Source organism: Neovison vison, chromosome 7 (assembly GCF_020171115.1).
Source record: "Neovison vison isolate M4711 chromosome 7, ASM_NN_V1, whole genome shotgun sequence".
Lineage (NCBI taxonomy): Eukaryota > Metazoa > Chordata > Mammalia > Carnivora > Mustelidae > Neogale > Neogale vison.
In genome coordinates this window covers 26,879,472-26,897,994 of record NC_058097.1, presented here as the reverse complement: position 1 = coordinate 26,897,994, position 18,523 = coordinate 26,879,472, and the positions used below count along the sequence as shown (strand labels likewise).

Sequence of the window (18,523 nt, the reverse complement as noted above, 5' to 3'; positions counted from 1 at the left end):
CAGGAGAGGCAAGGCCACTACTTGGTCACCTGCTGGCTCTAGGGCATGCTGGTCCCAGAGGAGGGTGCATCTGGAAACCCTCAGGGGTTCTCTGGTGGAAGGATCAAGACTTTTGTGCAGGAAGGCAGTGGGGGTGACAGAGGTGACTTAAACCAGTGGTGTGGGTCGAGACCCAGATTCCCCAGTCTGCAGTGATGAGAAGAGAGAGACCTCCTTGGATGTGGGACAGGGACAGCCTGGGCCTGAGGCCCAGAGTGCAGATGCGGGCTGCTCCGCCCTCTCCGGGTCCCTCCCTGCCCCCTTCCCCACACCCCAGCTGCTCACTCCATCCCCCCAGAGGGCTCCAGGGCCTGGAGATGTTTGGTCAGCTGCCAGTTCTGTGGCTCTCTAGCTGTGACCTGGCCAGTCTCCTCGCCGCTGGGAACCTCGGCATGGATCAAGCGATGTGACCGAGCGTGAGTCCTGGGGACCCTAACGTTGTGAGGACAATGAAGATGATGGTTTTCAAAGGCACAGTCAGCCCACATCCTCCCTCTGTGGAAATGTGCTGCATCCAGGCCCCCTGTTGCCTGTCCCACTAGCTTTTGTGGGTGAGGGCGGAAATGACTGCTGATATCTCTGCAGCTGTGTGCTCTGGGGCACCCCCATGAGACGGGGGCCACTCCTGGGGTGGGGCTGCTTTCAGCCTCCTGGAAAGAGCCCACCTAGTCGTCCGGTCAGGCCGGCCGTGCCTGTGCTGCCTAGTAGCCGTGAGGGCTGCTCAGTCTCCCGGTCTGTAAAATGGGCCGGGCACGGACTCACACCCAGGCCTCTTCCAGCTCCATCTCCCTTTGCCCCAAGGCTCAGGCATCTCTGAAACCTTGGATTGTAGCCAGCCACCCCTGGGGCAGGGCGGGGGCCCCGGCTGCTGCCATCACCCCTGGCAGGGGTTGGCATGGGTCATTCTGGGAGGATGTGAGGGCCCCTGTGGGTCTGATTCACCCCAGGGTGGCCAAGCCTTTCATAGGGCCCCACTGACCATGGCCTTTCTGGTGCTGACATTGGACGTGAGCCCTTATTACCTCTGTCCCTCTCTCCCCATTGGCCGTTCTCAGCTGCCCCTTCGGTGTCCTCGCTTCTTCCACCCTGGCCCAGGAGTCAGGGGCAGAACCGGGCCTGCCAGTGCCGTGGGGACAGGGCTTCCATCGACTTGACCCTTCCCGCTGGCCCTTGGGCACAGGAAAGGCAGGTGGGGTCCCCCCGGGAGAGACATCCGCCGGGAGAGACGAGGAGATGGGTCTCAACAAGCCAGTCGACAAGTAGACAGGTCGGCCCGGCCTCCCCCATAATCCAAGCCTGGGGAGTCAGGACGAGCAAAGAAACCAAAGGAACAGCAATCAGAAGTCTGTGACCCGAGCCGTGTCCTCTCTGCCATCCCTCCCTTCCTTCCTTGTACCCTGGGCTGGGCTTACAGAGGAAATAACAGCAGTGCCATTTGTAATCAAGAGTCGGCATGTCTGAGCCTTTCTTGCTAGGGCCAGATGCCTGCTTCATCTCCCATTGACCTTGCCTGGTAGATGATCGCACGTCTGCAGCAGACTCTGATGGTGATCCCTCTCACTCACCTGCTCTCCCCTCAGTCAGCCAGCGTTCCCATCCTCCATCCACTGTGGGCCTAAGCTGCCAGCACCCTTCTGGAAGGCTTACCGTTGGCTAATAGCAATGATCTCCTACAGTGCCTCCCTCCCGATCCATTGGGCATGACCCGCAGGCAACAACTGACTGATATGGGTCAGTTGCCCCTTGACAGGACAGGACAGACTCTGTGGCGTTGTTCACAGTCCAGAGCTACCCCCCTCCCAGCCCCCACTGTGTATCAGGCTGAAACAAGACTTTCCTTACCCTCTCAATAAATAACGTTTGCAGGGACCCCTGTCTTGGGCTCTGCTTCTAAAAGCCTCATCTAGAAAAATCCCCATGCTACAGATGGGAAAACTGAGGTGCTAAGAGACTGTAATCCGACTAACGCCACACAGCTGGCAACTAGCAGAAGTTCAAATCTAGGACCCTGGTGCAAGGCATTTGCTCTGATCCAGAATCAGGCCCTGTCCTGGCCCCCAAGCTATTGCTGGTGTGCAGAGGGGAGCCGGTGGGCTGAGAGGAAATGGCAATGTGGGGCGGGGTGACCTGCATGGAGGAGAAAGAACAGAACACTAAGGAGTGAAGGACAGCGGTGGCGGGGGGTGGCGTGGCTTGGTCTGGGAAGGCAGCCTGGAGGACTTCCTGGAGTTGAACTGGGTGCAGAGGAGGAGTTTGCTAGGGGGAAAGGGGGAGGGCATTGGAGGCAGAGGGTGCACCAAGTGGGTGGGATGGGGAGGTGGGGCCTTGCGTCTTGTCCCATGGGCAGGGCAGCAGGTGCATGAGAGGGATGGAAGGTGGCCAGCAACCCCATGGCAAAAGACCATTTGTTTATTCATACTTTGAACCTTTCTTGGCCCCCTCATGTGGAGGTGGCGCCTCCTTTGTGGCGGATGTATTAACGTGGTGTGACTTTATCTGAGAGGTGGTGGGAAGCTGATAGGCAGCTCCAACAGAAACGAGACCAGGACAGACAGCGGCTGAGCGCTAGAAATAACTGTGCCCAGACAACCATGCCCACGTGTTACGAACGCCATTCCGTGTCATCCCACATCGCACAGCCTCGTCCTCTTTGATGCCAGCATGGATTTCCACCATTCAGGGACATTTAGAGTTTTTGCAGTCTTTCACTGCTGTAAGCAAGCCAACACTAAGTGTTCCTGAACATCTGTTATTTTGCACGTGACAAATAGATGCATCAGCGTGGAATTGCTGGTTGTGGTTCCGTGGCATTTGCGATCTTCGTAGATCAAGTTATGTCGGTGTACACTCCCATGGGCAAGGCGTCCAAACCTTGCTAATTCGCAACCTTGCCAGCTATACAATTCCCTTGACAATCTAAGAGCTGGGAAACTGTATGTCTCTTTTAGTTTTTCACATGTGTTTCTTTCACTTCCTGTGAAGTTGAACATGTTATCGTATACATTTCAGAACATTCATGTTTCCCTTTCTGTAAACAGTTCGGGTTCTTTGCCGACGGTCCTATCAGGTCATTGGTCTTTTTCTTATTGATTTGTACTCACTCTTGATATATTAAAAGCAGTCATAGCTTTGTGATGCAGAGTGTAGACTTCTTCCCACTTTGCCATTTGTCTTCTTGCTTTATTTGCTGTGTTCTTTGACAATACAGAAGTTTCAATTTCATTCCCTTTTTTTTCTTTTACGATTTCTGAGTTTTGTGTCATGCCCATCCTGATATTATTTTTTAAAACTTTTCTCCCATGTTTTTTTCTAGCACTTAAAAAAATTTAATGGCTTTGTGGTGAAATCGTAATGTAGAAAAAAATGCAGAAAATTCAATGTATAGCTTCATGAATTGTTGTAAATTGAAGAGCTGTCGTCTAGTACTTTTAGCATTTAGCTTTTCACATTTAAATATTGGCCCCATCTAGACATTATTTCGGCATAACTTGGGGGCTCGAAATCTGTATTTATCGAAAAAGAGTAACTTTACAAATGTCATGGAATATTTTAAAATTTGTCATATGCCAAGCAAAAAAGGAAAATCTCAACATGCTTCCCTAAAGCAGAAATTGCAAAGGAGTCATTCTTTGTACAGCCTAGTGAAACAAAAGATTAATGGCAAAGGTTTAAAGAATAACTTAGCCTCCATTAAATGACTCACTTCAAAATTATAATTACTGGGGTGCCTGAGGGGCTCAGTCATTAAGCATCTGTCTTGGGCTCAGGTCGTGATCCCAGGGTCCTGGGATCGAACCCTGCATCGGGAGGGAGCCTGCTTCTCCCTCTCCCACTCCCCTTGCTTGTGTTACCTCTCACTGTCTCTGTCTGTCAAATAAATAAAATCTTTCAAAAAATTATAATTATAATCTACTTATAATGTAAATTGGATATAAACTTGACAGAAATTCATGGAAATTGGCCAAAAGTGGTTTCTCTTATTATTTTTTTAAATGGAAAGACTAGAAATTATTTAAGTAAGAAACTCACTCATAAACTTAATGAATAACAGTCTCAGTAAATCAGGGAAGAGAAGTCAGGAGATAAAAAAAATTATAAAACTAAAAAAGAGAAATTTCCACAGAACTGATAAATGGAAATGAAAGTTTTGTTTTGTCTCTTTAAACATGAGAGACAGCAGCTGCTGGCCAATCTAATAAGGAGAAAAAAAAACCAAAGCAAAATAAACTAAATTAAATGGGAAGAGATGAGATTTCTAAGTTCAGGAAAAGATCATATGCAACTGTGTGCTCTACTGTTCGAACATTTTTTTTTTTTTTTTTGAGAGCGAGAGGAGAGAGAGAGAGCATGTGTGCATGCACACTGGGGAAGGGGCCAAGAGAGAAAATCTCAGCAGATCCCCTGACCCCGAGATCATGACCTGAGCCAAAACCAAGAGAAGGACACTCAACCGACTGAGCCACCCAGGCGCCCCTCACGTTTGAGCATTCTTGACAAAATGAACAGTTTTCTCAACTGTGAACATAAAGCACCAAACATAAGGTGCCAAAAGTTAATTATTTAAAAAAAAAGGCAACAAATAAAGTCTTTATTAAAAAAGGGGAGGGGCGCCTGGATGGCTCAGTGGGTTAAAGCCTCTGCCTTTGGCTCAGGTCATGATCTCAGGGTCCTGGGATGGAGCCCTGCATCGGGCTCCCTGCTCAGTGGGGAGCCTGCCTCCCCCGCTCTCTCTGCCTGCCTCTCTGCCTACCTGTGATCTCTCTCTCTCTCTCTGTGAAATAAATAAATAAAATCTTAAAAAAAAAAAAAAAGCAACAAATGAAATTTTAAAGTGGTCATGTTTGGGGGTGCCTGGGTGGCTCAGTCCATTAAGCATCCGCCTTCCGCTCAGGTCATGATCCCAGGGTGCTGGGATCGAGCCCCATGTCCGGCTCCCTGCTCAGTGGGAAGCCTACTTCTCCCTCTCCTCCCCACTTGTGCTCTCTTTTGCTATCTTTGTCTCTGTCTATATGTCTCTCTCAAATAAATAAACTTACTAATAAACGCTTACTAAAATAAAGTTTTCTTTTTTTTTTTTTTTTTAAACTGTTCAAACAATCAGGTAGCATTAGAAAGGACTCTGGCTCTCACTTGGGGTGCGGGAGGGTGCTCTGTGTGATGGAGGCACCTGCCGTGGGCCACAGCCTGACCAGGACACTCTGAGCCTCCGTGGAGGATGTTGGGGCCGGCAGAAGAGGTACCAGGTCTCCTGGTCCAAAGGACCCAGTGAGAAATGGTGGCAACCGCGTTCAGGCAGCAGCCGCGGAGGAAGTGAGAGTCTGCAGCACATACGGGAAAAGTTAGTCCTCCTTGGCCGGAGCTCCAGGAAGCAGGAGGCCAACCTTCAGGGACGTGGGAAGGGTGGTGGAAGCAGGCAGTTCATGCGGGAAGAGGAAGGTCGGAATTGCCGTTTGGGACTTTGACACTTTAAAATGCATACAGGGATGGGGCACCTGGGTGGCTCAGTGGGTTAAAGCCTCTGCCTTTGGCTTAGGTCATGGTCCCAGGATCCTGGGTACAAGCCTCACATCGGACTCTCTGCTCAGCGGAGAGCCTGCTTCCCCCTCTCTCTCTGCCTGCCTTTCTGCCTACTTGTGATCTCTCTCTGTCAAATAAATAAAATCTTTTAAAATAAATAAATAAATAAACAAATAAAATAAGATGCTCACAGAGCATCTGAGTGTTAGAGTTGTGAGAGCTGAAGTCGTGGAGGCCAAGAGGCCCTGGCCCGTCTAGCCCGTATTCTTTATGCTGTCTGTTCACCTCCTTTGGCTCCTTTTCCAGTGCAAATGTCATTTTGTCCCCATAACACACACACCAACGTCCAACTAAAACGTAGAATAAAATATGTCCTTAATAGGTATGAATTACTTCTTGATTTGAATTCTGGTTTTTAATGTGAATGTCTTTATGTTTTTGTTTTTGTTTTTAAAGATTTATTTATTTGACAGACAGAGATCACAAGCAGGCAGAGAGGCAGGCAGAGAGAGAAGGAGGAGGAAGCAGGCTCCCTGCCGAGCAGAGAACCCGATGCGGGGCTCGATCCCAGGACCCTGAGATCATGACCTGAGCTGAAGGCAGAGGCTTAACCCACTGAGCCACCCAGGCACCCCTATGTGTTTTTTTTCTAATAAAAATTTGCCTATTAAAATGTTTGCATGTAAAACTGGTCCGAAAGAGTACAGCGTAGAGGATTCTTCTTTGTCTGGGTACCCCATCCCCCCCTCCCCGGGCAATGTCCTATCCCTGGTCTGTTGTGTAGCCTTAGAGTTGGTCTCTGTGTATGCAAAAACAGACACACATGGACACACACACACACACACACACACACACACAAACATTTACTCAGTGATATACTTGGGAGCTTTTTTGCTTGGCCTAACATTTTTATGGTTCGTCCTTGCTCTAGTATCTGTACTTTGCTCCTTTTTATGGCTGAATAATATCCCACTGTAGAGATAGACTGGATTTTACTTCTCCATCCATGAGCTTCTGGACATTTGCACTGCTTTCACTGTTGGGCTGTTGTGAATAATGAACATTCGTGTACAGACTTTTGCGTGAATGTCCGTTTTCGTTGCTCTTGGAGAGAAATCTGAGGGTAGAATGGTTGGGTTCTGCAGTCGCTCTGTGGATAGCATTTTAAGGACCTGCCACACTGTTTTCCGAGGGGGCTGCTCTGTTTTCTGTCCCCCCCCACAGCAGGATATGAAGTTCCCATTCCTCCTCATCCACAACCAACACTTGTATTGTCTTTTCCTACATTATGGCCCTTCAGTGGGAGTGTGAGATGCCTCCTGCTTCCCAGACAGAACATTTTCATTCTGTTCCTCAATTAAACAGTAATTCCTTACATTTAAAACCCTTGTATTGGGGCGCCTGGGTGGCTCAGTGGGTTAGGCCGCTGCCTTCGGCTCAGGTCATGATCTCAGGGTCCTGGGATCGAGTCCCGTGTCGGGCTCTCTGCTCGGCAGGGAGCCTGCTTCCTCCTCTCTCTCTGCCTGCCTCTCTGCTTACTTGTGATCTCGCTCTGTCAAATAAATAAATAAAATCTTTTAAAAAAAATAAATAAAAATAAAACACTTGTATTACCATGTGCGTTAATACAATGTGTTTTTCCATATGTCTTGTCTTAATACCGTTGATTAATGGGTGTGTGTTAGGTGCATGTGAAGCTACTTTGATTCTGTTCCTTTGGCCATTTTTTTCAATTTTTAACAGTTTTACTGATATGTGCTTTAATAAGATGCCCTGTGATGTTTGAAAGCCACTCTACTACTGCCTGCCTCTCCCAACAAATAGTGCCGGCTAGAATTGTCTTCCCTTTCTCATTCAAACTTAAATTGTTATGAAATATTTGAGGTATATAAACACTTGTCATATCTGCCCTTTTCTGTCTAAATATAACTGTTGTTATAATTGGATCACGTCCAACAGAGTATCCTGCTATAGTGTAAGCGGCACCGCCTTGAATCCACATGTTAACTCAGAGGGGGTTTTCTTCTTCTACTTTCTGCGGTCACAGGGAGGTTCATCCTAGTCATTTTGGGCTGCCGTAACAGAATCACTCCAGGCTGAGTGGCTTACATGACACGCATTTGCTCCTCGAAGTTCTGGAGACTGGGAAGCCCCAAGCTCAGGGACCCCACAGATCTGGTGTCCAGCAAGGGCTTTCTTTCTTGGTAGATGGCCACCCTCTCCGTGTATGGTGGTGAGGCGGGGGCCAGAGAGGAAGCAGGCTCTTCCCTGCCTCTATCTTGTAAGCTCCCTGAGCCCTCCCGAGGGCTCCATCCTCCTGGCCCCGGGGGGCCAAAGACCCCACCTCCAAATATAGTCACACTGGTGATGCAGGCTTCAACACCCAAATGGGAGGGGGCGTGGGGGGGACACAAACCTGTCTTGTCTTTTTTCTAACAACAGTGGTTAAGGGGCACGTGGGTGGTTCAGTGGGTTAAGCCTCTGCCTTCGGCTCAGTTCATGATCTCAAGGTCCTGGAATCAAGCCCCACATCGGGCTCTCTGCTCAGCAGGGAGCCTGCTTCCCCCTCTCTCTCTTCCTGCCTCTCTGCCTACTTGTGATCTCTCTGTCAAATAAATAAAATCTTTAAAACAAACCCCAAAACTACAGTGGTTAACCTCTCTCGTGTTTAGAAGGCTCAGTATTTATGTGGATTTATCTAAAGCGCTGGAACTTCGTGGTTCCCTCCTTCCCTTTGTAGATACCCAGGCCGTGCACACCTGCTCTTCTGCCTGCCTGCCTTCCCTCTACTTTCCAGACACCGTTCTTCTCGTCCATTCTGTATTGTTAGACAACATCTCTCTCAGGCCCGTGAGCCAGGTTGTCATTTCATTGTGCTCTTGGTGAGGCAGTGATCAGTGCCTCTGGGTTTTCTCATAAAGAAGAATGTTTATTCTTGGGGCACCTGAGGGGGCTCAATTGGTTGAGCATCTGCCTTCTGCTCAGGTCAGGATCTCGGGGATCAAGTCCAGCGTGGGCTCCCTGCTCAGCGGGGAGCCTGCTTCTTCCTCTCCCTCTGCCCTCCCCCACCCCCCCGCTCATGCTCACTCTCTCTCACGCTCTCTGTCTCTCTCTCAAATAAATAAAATCTTAAAAAAAAAAAAGAAGAATGTTTATTCTCAACTGCCTCAAAAATTCTTCAGATGTAGTAAGAAACAAGATTGCAAATCTTACCCTGTGTGGAGTTTACTGGGAAAGGAAGTTGGCATTGGTGGTGAGGATTACTCTGTTTTCATCCAGATGAATTAGCTGTCGAAAGTCTGCTGGATTCCAAGGGCCTACTCTGATGCCACAAGTCATGGGAAGGCAAATGTCCGAGTTGGAGGAGGAAGAAGGGCCCCCTTGGGGCCACATGTGGCAGGAGGTGACACCAGCGAGGGTTGGGCTGTGCACAGTCCAGGGACAAAAGGAGATGTGGTGGGGAAGGATTAGATGTGCTCGAGGGTAGAGGCCTCTTATGGGTCGAATGACTCCAAGGTGTCTCCAGAGGATTTGGGATTTGGAATACTGAGGAAAGTGCCCTGTCTCCTCTCTTTAGGACCCTACCCAAAGAAGCAACGTGCAAATCCAGCTCAGAGCATAGGACTTGGCTCAGGAACTCATGAGACCGTCTTTGCGGACACCCTAGAACATCTATGATGAACCAGGAGGCCAAGTAGGTGACCTCGACCCTTTACCTCCTCCCTTTCCCTCCCATCCACTCCCTCACTCCCTTCCTAGTCCCTACCAAGACTGCTCCCTATGCAGATTTAGCTCCGTGGGCTGCCCCTCATACAACAAACCTCGCCTTAGCCACCATTCAGCTTGAGAGTAAAGGTCATCAGACACAGAAGATCAGGGAGGGCGTTGAGACAGAATCTAATCTACCCATTTTATAGATGGTGTGACTAAAGCCCAGCTCGACAATAGACTTGCTCAAGGCCAGACCATAAGTGAATCAGCTAGGATAGGCTAGTTTATGGTCCCATAATACCCACCAATGTCCTGGTAGCTTAGGACAATAAGAGCTTATTTCTGCTCCGGCTTCTTGACTCTTGTCAACCAATTAGGACCTCTCTTCCACATTATCCCCTTGCTGGGCGCAGGCAAAAGGAGTAGCCAAGATCTGGAATAGTGCTGGTCCCCAGGGTAGAGGAAAAGAAAGAACTTCGCGAATTGCATGTTGGAAATCTTCCGCAGACATGACACGAGTCATTCTTTAGCATATTTCATTGACCAAAGCAAGTTTCGTGGCCATGGCTGACTTCAAGGGGGCAGGGGGTGCCGTCCAACCATGGGTCTAGGAGGAGGAGGAGAAGGAGAATATATGTGACCAATCCTAATACCTACCACAGAGAATTACAGGTACAGAGCTGGGTCAGAACACTAGTCTTCCTACTCTGGCGCTGAGGATCTTTCTACTGTAGTCCTCTGTCTCCAAGGCTCTTTGCCATAGAAGCCTCACTGACCGATAATAATGTAATAGGCTTTTTTTTCTCGAGGGTGGTTTTCCTGAAAGGGCATGATGCTTTACCCCAAGGGGACTGAGGCTTCATGGCAGAAGCAAAGGCATTGTGTCATACGGGCAGGGTGGACACATTTGGGGGTAAAGGATTCCCCCAGAATTATACCACCTAGACACTCTTCACTTCCACCTGACACCTGGCTGTCCTAGCTGATTTCTTTATGGGCATCGTGGACTTGGAACACCATAGCCCAGAAAAGAAGCTGTGTCCTCGGCCATAACCGCACCCTCTGACCAAGATCACACCAAGTCCAAGGACTTAGTCCTTGGCTGCTGCCGTCTAGGGCTCCAAGGCTTCTGAAATTTATTGACCCTACAGGCAGCAAATCTCAGTTCTGAGCCTGGCTCTGCCATGGACCTGCATGATGACCTTGGGTACATCCTTGGCCTTCGTCTTCCCATCTGTTCAGTGGGGATGGTGATCCCTGCCTACCGCATGGATGTGAGCATGCTTCATGAATTCTAAAGCTCTGTGGCCGAGTGAGGAGCTATTGCTACCAATCTGGGTGCCAAGGGATGGCCAGAGGGAGCTGGGGACACATGCCCTTGCTGGGAGTCAAGGGGAACAGATGCAGTCTGAACCCCGGGGCATAGAGTCCTGCACCCCAGCCTCTGAGAGTTGGTAAGGCTGCTCTTCCTGCATGAGCCTCCCACTCTTTTTGAATTTGGAAGTGGGGTCTCTGCAGTCATGAGGATTATATGAGACACATAAAGCACTTAGAACCGCGCCTCACCCACAGTCTGTGCTTTCTAAGTGTTCGCTACTGTTCTTAAGGAAATCGTACCAGAAAGTAGATTTGGAGATGTGACAGCATTTTCCACCTTATGAGGGACCACCAGTTAGTTAAATCCCCAGGTTTTGGACATTTAAGTTGTTTCCAGTTTTTATCTATTATAAGTAACCTTGCAGTGAAACAATTTTGTAATTAAAATTTTTATGTACACCCATAATTATTTCCTTTTTTTTTTTAAGATTTTTATTTATTTATTTGACAGACAGATCACAAGTAGGCAGAGAGGCAGGCAGAGAGAGAGGAGGAAGCAGGCTCCCAGCTGAGCAGAGAGCCCGATGCGGGACTCGATCCCAGGACCCTGAGATCATGACCTGAGACGAAGGCAGAGGCTTTAACCCACTGAGCCACCCAGGCACCCATAATTATTTCCTAAGGCTAGAGTGCTAGAAACAGAATTCCCACATCATTTAAAAAAAAATTTTTAAGCTTTGCTATGTAAGTGCCCCTTGATGTATATTGGTACCCCTACCAACAGCTTGTATGAGTGCCAGTTTAGAAGGGGAAGATCTGCTGAGAGAGAAGGAGATGGTTTGTATTAGCTAGCACTCAGTTTCAGTGTAAATAGCAAAAAGCCTTAAACAATAGTGCTTTAAAAAGAAGTGTATCTCCTTGTCATGTCAGAGAAGTTCAGCCTTACCCTCCACCTTACCCTCCACCACTGGAGGAACTGGCTTCCACCTCATGGTCCTCCGTGGCTGCCCAAGGTGCAGCCATCACTTTGACATCCCAACTAAAAGGAGGAAGCAAAGAAGGATATACAACACTTCTACCTCTATCCCAGTGGCCAAAACTTAATAAGATGGCCTATTTTAACTGCAAGGGAGGCTGGGAAATAGAGCTTATTCCAGACGAGCGGGAAATATTCAGGAGTTCTAACGCTAAGGAAGAACAGATTAGGCGTGCGGGGACCATGAGTTGTCTCTGCCATGAGCTGAGCTCAGAGAGCAGCACAAATAGGTCCATGGAAACGGGGACAAATAAAGCCTTCTCAGGAAACTATCCACAGGGGATGGACTGGACCCTTCCAGAGCCAGGACACAGGTACAGATAAGCAGGGGGTAAGGAGTACCAAAGAAGCGGGCTGTTCTCTGGGACCAATCCCTGGGCACAAGCAAGGAGATTCCACCAAGAAGCCACTTGTCTGCCTGCTCACGGCCCCCCCAGATGTGAGACGTGGTTCTTGACTATGCCTTTGGCTTCCTACCAGCTGACTTGTCCCCCTGTTCGCCTGCCCCCCAGCTCACCTCTCCCCTGTCCCTGCAGGGCCGGCTCCTCATGGACCCCGACAGCCTCCAGCTGGGCACCGAGCACCTGTGGAACTGGCTTGTGAGGCTGCTCAGCAAAGACTCAGAATGGCTGAATGCCAAGGTGAAGTTCTTCCTCCCCAAGATGGACCTGTGCTCCGGGGACAAGGCCCAGGATGCCACACAGGGGGTCATCCTGCAGCTGAGAAGACTGCACGCTCAAGGCCGGGCCACGTGGCAGGCGTTCATCCACTGCGTGTGCATGGAGCTAGACGTGCCGCTGGACCTCGAGGTGCCCCTGCTCAGTACCTGGGGCCACGGAGTCGGTAAGGGCAGGCGGGAGGGGCGCCGAGCAGCCGGCTGGCCCCTGTCACAGGGAGCCTGGGAGGCCCGAGAGGGCCAGGATCTGCCTGAGTCACACGGGGGTGACGTGGTCAAGACAGGAGCAAAATTCTGTGTTTCTGAGCACTTCTCGAGTAAACTCCCAAGTTTCACCAAATCGGCTGGAGACCCAGAAGGCCCCTTCTTCCACCTTGCCTCATCCTAGGTGCCCAGAAAGGCTGGATACAAGGACAGAAAGGCCCGGTATCCCATTCCAGCCAAGAAATTCCAGATGGCCCATCATTCTATTTTTTTTTTAAGATATTCTATTTTTTTATTTGACAGACAGAGATCATAAGTAGGTACAGCGGCAGGCTGAGAGAGGGAAGCAGGCTCCCTGCTGAGCAGAGAGCCCGATGCGGGGCTCAATCCCAGAACCCTGGGATCATGACCTGAGCCGAAAGCAGAGGCTTTAACCCACTGAGCCACCCAGGTGCCCCTGGCCCATCATTCTTAACGTGGTCAGGAGCAGCCATGGGCAGAGCCCTCTGCCCCCTGCTGACGGGCACCCTTGTTTGGTTCTGGGCATGTTTCTTGGCAACTTCAACTTACACAGCATCGTGGGGAAACAGCACTGAGGGGCAGCGGTGTTCCTGGCGAGGAAGTGAGAACCCACTTGGGGGCTCTAGCACGAGGCAGAGTGTAGGGAATGCAGGGGGTTCACAGTGCATGCATGTGTGTATAATCACACACACATGTGTGCACTAGTGCACACGTGCACATGCCTAAACACATGTGCACATTTAGACATGCCCACATGTACTTGTCCGTGTACAGACCTGCATGTATGCACACATTTCTACCCACAGCTTGCCTTCCCTGGTCGGGCCGAGTATCGACCTCACTTCTCTCCTGCTGGGGACCCGCCCTGACAGATGAGCCCTGAGCCAGACACCGGGCCACAGCCGGTCCCAAAGCTGGTCCCGGAGCATCCCCCCACATCCCCACAGCGTCTTCCATTCCCCCTCTCTTTCAGCGTTTCCCAGCCAGCTGGAGGCTGGTGAAGAAAGCCAGCCTGCCTCTCAGCTCCAGCACGGTGAGGCCCGAGGGTGCGGAGTAGGAGGGGGGCAGTGAAGACACTGAGGCCCCACCTCGCGCCCTGAAGGGGCAGACGACGGTGGCTGGGCACAGTCATTTCCCTTAAACCAGCCTCCTCATTCTGCAACACATCTGCACATATCCCCTCCCTGCCAACATGGATCCTAGATGCCCACCCCCCGCCTCCCCCCATCTCTCCCTTTGCAGCCCTGAAGGCTTTGGCCTGTCCTGATACCTGTTCCCAGAGGTCTAAGCTAGAATGTCCTGAGTGAGCAGGAAGGAGTCAGCCCTTGGGCAGTGCCAAGATCCCAGCCACTCTCACTAGGGGAGGCGTGTTCTCACCTTGTGCCCTAGCCTCAGGCCTCATCCTCCAAACCCACAGACTCAGGCCCCACATCACTGAGATGCCCTCGGCCACGATACTAACCCACAGACCACTGTCCACACCCTGGCAACCTTGGACTGATTTTTCGGGTAGAACACAGAGAGGTCAGTGATCAAATGGTGACCACCTCGGGATTCATTGGCCAACTTCTTATTTTTTTATAGTGGCAAAATATACATATCCATTTTTAAAGATTTTATGTATTTGAAAAAGAGAGCGAGCTCAAGCAGTAGGGAGGGGCAGAGGGAGAGGGAGAAGCAAATTCCTCAGTGAGCAGAGAGCCTGACCTCGGGCTCCATCCCAGGACGCCGAGATCATGACCTGAGCTGAGGGCAGATGCTTAACCGACTGAGCCACCCAGGCACCCCTATGTTAACCAATTTTTTTAATGTATTTTTTCAAAGATTTTAATTATTTATTTGACGGAGAGAGAGAGATCACAGGCAGAGAGGCAGGCAGAGAGAGAGGAGGAAGCAGGCTCCCCGCTGAGCAGAGAGCCTGGTGTGGGGCTGGATCCCAGGACCCTGAGATCATGACCTGAGCTGAAGGCAGAGGCTTTCACCCACTGAGCCACCCAGGCGCCCCTTAACCATTCATTTTTTTTTTTAAGATTTTATTTATTTATTTGACAGAGATCACAAGTAGGCAGAGAGGCAGGCAGAGAGAGAGGAGGAAGCAGGCTCCCTGCTGAGCAGAGAGCCTGATGCAGATGCGGGGCTCCATCCCAGAACCCTGGGATCATGACCTGAGCCAAAGGCAGAGGCTTTAACCCACTGAACCACCCAGGCGCTCTGCCCCTTAACCATTCTTTTTTTTTTTTTTTTTAAAGATTTTATTTATTTATCAGAGCGGGGGGAGGGGGAGAGAGCGAGCACAGGCAGACAGAATGGCAGGCAGAGGCAGAGGGAGAAGCAGGCTCCCTGCCGAGCAAGGAGCCCGATGTGGGACTTGATCCCAGGACGCTGGGATCATGACCTGAGCCGAAGGCAGCGGCTTAACCCACTGAGCCACCCAGGCGCCCCCCACTTAACCATTCTTAAGTGCACAGTTCGGTGGTATTAAATTCACTCTTGTGTGACCATCACCACCATCTATCTCCAGAACCCTTTTCATCTTGGAAAACTGAAACTCTCTTCCCACGGAACCATAGCTCCCCAGTCTCCTCTCCCCCCGCCCTGGGGAACCACCATTTTACTTTCTGTCTTTATGATTTGACCACTCTCAGTAGCTTTTATAAGTGGAACCATCTTGTGACCGGCTCATTTCACTCAACATCTTGTCCCTCGTCCGTGTTGTAGCCGGTGTCAGGATTTCCTTCCTTTGTGAGGCTGATGAACATTCCATTGTCTGTGTACACCACCCTTGGCTTATCCATCCATCCACTGCTAAACTCTTGGGTTGCTTCCACAGTTTAGCTCTTGTGAATAATGCTGCTGTGAACATGGGTGAACAAATATTTCTTCAAAATCCTGCTTTCAGTTCTTTTTGAGTATATCTCAAAATCCAGGGTCATATGGCAGTTCTATTTTTAAATTTTTTGAGGCACTTCCTTACTGTTTTCCATCCTTAGCGCCATTTTGCCTTCCCACCAGCAGCGCACACGGGTTGTGATTACTCTACATCCTCGCCAGTCCTTGTTTTCTGATTTTTAAAAATATAGTAGCTATTGTGATGGGTGTGACGTGGTATTGATCTCATTGTAATTTTGATTTGCATTTCCCTAATGATTAGTGGTGCTGAGTGTCTTTCATGTGATTATTGCCCATCTTATGCCTTCTTGGGAGCTGTGTCTCTTCAAGTTCTCTGTCCATTTTTTTAAACCACTTTGTTCGTTTTGCTGTTGTTGAGGTTAGGGGTTCTTTATATATTCTGGATACTAATCCCTTTTCATATCTATGTTTTGCAGACCTCTCTCATTCTATAAGTTCTCTTTTTATTCCGTGGATAGTGCCTTCTGATGCACAAAATGTTTTTCACTTTCATCAAGCCTGTTTTGTTTGTTTTTTTCTTGTGTTCCCTGGGCCTTGGTGCCATATCCAAGAAATCATTACCAAATCCAGTATTGTGAAGTTTTTGCTCTATGTTTTCTTCTAAGAGTTTTATTGCTAGGGGTCTTATATCTAGGTTCTTGATCCATTTTGAGTTAATTTTTGTATGTGATGTTAAGAAAGGGCCCATCTTCATTCTTTTGTGTGTGGACACCCACTTTTCTCAGCACCATTTTTTGAAAAGATGGTCCATTCCACATTAAAAGGATTTGTTTTGACACCCTTCTCAAAAATTATTTGACCATATATGTGAAGATTTCTTTCTGGGCTCTCTATTCTATTCCATTGGTCTATATATCTGTCTTTATGCCAGTTGCCACCCTATTTTGCTTACTGTAGCTCTGTAGTAAGTTTTGAAATCAGGAAGTATGAGTCTTCTAACTTTGTTCTTCTTTTTTCAAGAGTTTGTGGCTCTTTGGGGTCCCTTGGGATTCCAGACGAATTTTAGGATCCATCTTCCTATATCTGCAGAAAAGGTCCTTGGGATTTGACAGAAATTGTGTTGAACCTGTAGATTGTTTGGGGTAAGATTATGTTTTGTAGGTTTTTTTTAAGATTTTATTTATTTATTTGACAGAGAAAGAGAGATCAGAGGTAGGTAGAGAGTCAGGCAAAGAGAGAGAGGGGGAAGCAGGCTCCCTGCTAAGCAGGCTCCCAGCCTCTTCGGAAAGGCTAAGCAGGGAGCCTGATGCAGGGCTTGATCCCAGGACCCTAAGATCATGACCTGAGCCAAAGGCAGAGGCTTAACACACTGAGCCATGCAGGCATCCCAGTGTTTTGTAGTTTTCATCATGCAAGTTTTCCACCTTCTTGGTTAATGTTCAAACATTCTTTTGATGCTTTCGTAAAGGGAATTATTTTTGTAATTCCCCTTTTAGGTTGTTCATCTGTGCAGAAATGCAGCTCATTTTTATATGTCAACTTTGTATTCCTGCTACTTTGCTGAATTCATTGATTAGTTCCAAAAGATCCTTTTGTGGAGTTTTTAAGGCTCTATACATATATGACCCTATTCTCTGCAAACAGGTTTTACTTCTTCCTTTCCAATTTAGATGTCTTTTATGACTTTTTCTTGCCTAATTACTCTGGCTAGGACTTCTAGTACTATGTTGAATAGAGGTGGTGAAAGCTGTTACCCCTGCCTTATTCCCGATCTTAAAGGGAAAGCTTTCCATCTTTCACCATTGTGTCTCAGAATGGCTGTGCACTCAGAACCTTTATTTCTATGGAAGTATGGGCTTTTTACCATAGCTGTGCATAGCAGTAACATCAACAGGCTCCAATAGAAAACATCCACCCCTTAATCCCAGCTCCCCAGCAGATCAAAACCATTTAGTCCTGGTCCCTTCTGGCCTGTACCATTGAGCTGGTATAATTATCACATAGTTGTGACCAGACCTGAATGATGCTTAGCCAGTGGGTCCTTTATTAAGAGAGGACTTGGGGAATATTAAAATACCCTCAAACTGGTTCCAGTCCCTCTCAGGGGTCCCCAAATCTCCCTGCAGCCCAGCACTTTAACAGCCAACACCTATCAGGGTGAGGGTCCTGCCCGGGGGCTTCTCTGACTGATCACTGATGCCTGGCTGGGGGAGTATCCCACTTTACTTCTTCACATTTTTCTCTAAATCCTCTTTCCTCTCTTCTTCCCCTCTGTTCTCTCTCCCCTTCCTTCTTGTTTTCCTTCTTCCTCTTCTCCTTTCCCAGACTCTTCGGTAAGGCATTAAAGTATCTCTTATGAATCCACAAAACAGTTAAGAATCTGAGAAACCAGTAAGGGAAGTGAGGAAACATGAGAGATGTGAAGTAAGGGTGATGAAACACACTGACCCCAGGGGAAGGGCGCAGACCTGGCCTAGTCCATTGAAAACCCCACTTTTCTAACCAGCAGTGGCCTCAACAGACCTGCATCTTTCCCAAGCCATTCAATGGCCAAGGCTGAGTGTTTCTGAGGCTGCTGGCTGTGGGCCCAGCTCCCTGCATCCTGGACTGGGAGATCAGCCATCCCAGAGCCTCCAAGTCTGTCACCCAGGCCTGGGACCCCCTTCTGCCAACAGAAGCTGGTGTTAATCATTCAATCTCTACCCGCGGCCTGCCTTTGCCTTTACCCAGGCCTGCCTTTGCCACTGCCTTTGCAGTGACACTTGTCTGTCTATTTGTGACCTGGAGGTCCCCAAAGGTGCTTGGTGACCCCTCAGCCCAGGCCCCCAGACTTCACCCCTTACTCTTCTCTCATTCTTTCCAGGCCTCAAGCGGCCTTATCAGAGCTGTGGGTCCTCACCACGCCCGAAGCAGTGCAAGAAGCAGCAGCTAGGTGGGTACCAAGGTGGGGAAGGACCCAGACATCAGGACTTGCCCTGGGACCAGGACACAGATCCTGGACTCTGTGCCCCTCTGATAAGCTCCCAGGAGCCCAACAACACTGGTCTTCCTTCCAACAGAGATAGACTGGACGTCCTGGGTGGACAGGGGAGAGGTGACCAGTATGACCTCAAACTTGGGGCCTTATTGGCCAGTTTAGAGATGGGCAGAAT

At 49.1% G+C, this 18,523-nt stretch overlaps 1 protein-coding gene across 3 annotated transcripts in view; it reads left to right on the top strand.

Annotated features, from left to right (window-relative positions):
- The window catches only part of NLRC5 (NLR family CARD domain containing 5), an 84,448-nt gene that overhangs the window by 16,133 nt on the left and 49,792 nt on the right, over nt 1–18,523 (top strand). For 2 of the 3 annotated variants that reach the window (XM_044256092.1, XM_044256093.1), the window contains exons 2-5: nt 9,134–9,250; nt 12,157–12,463; nt 13,495–13,554; nt 18,235–18,303. In XM_044256092.1, coding sequence (XP_044112027.1) covers nt 12,169–12,463; nt 13,495–13,554; nt 18,235–18,303 — 424 coding nt within the window. In that variant the 5' untranslated portion in view covers nt 9,134–9,250; nt 12,157–12,168. The remainder of the gene's footprint in view (nt 1–9,133; nt 9,251–12,156; nt 12,464–13,494; nt 13,555–18,234; nt 18,304–18,523) is intronic. The other variant, XM_044256094.1, reaches the window with a different exon arrangement.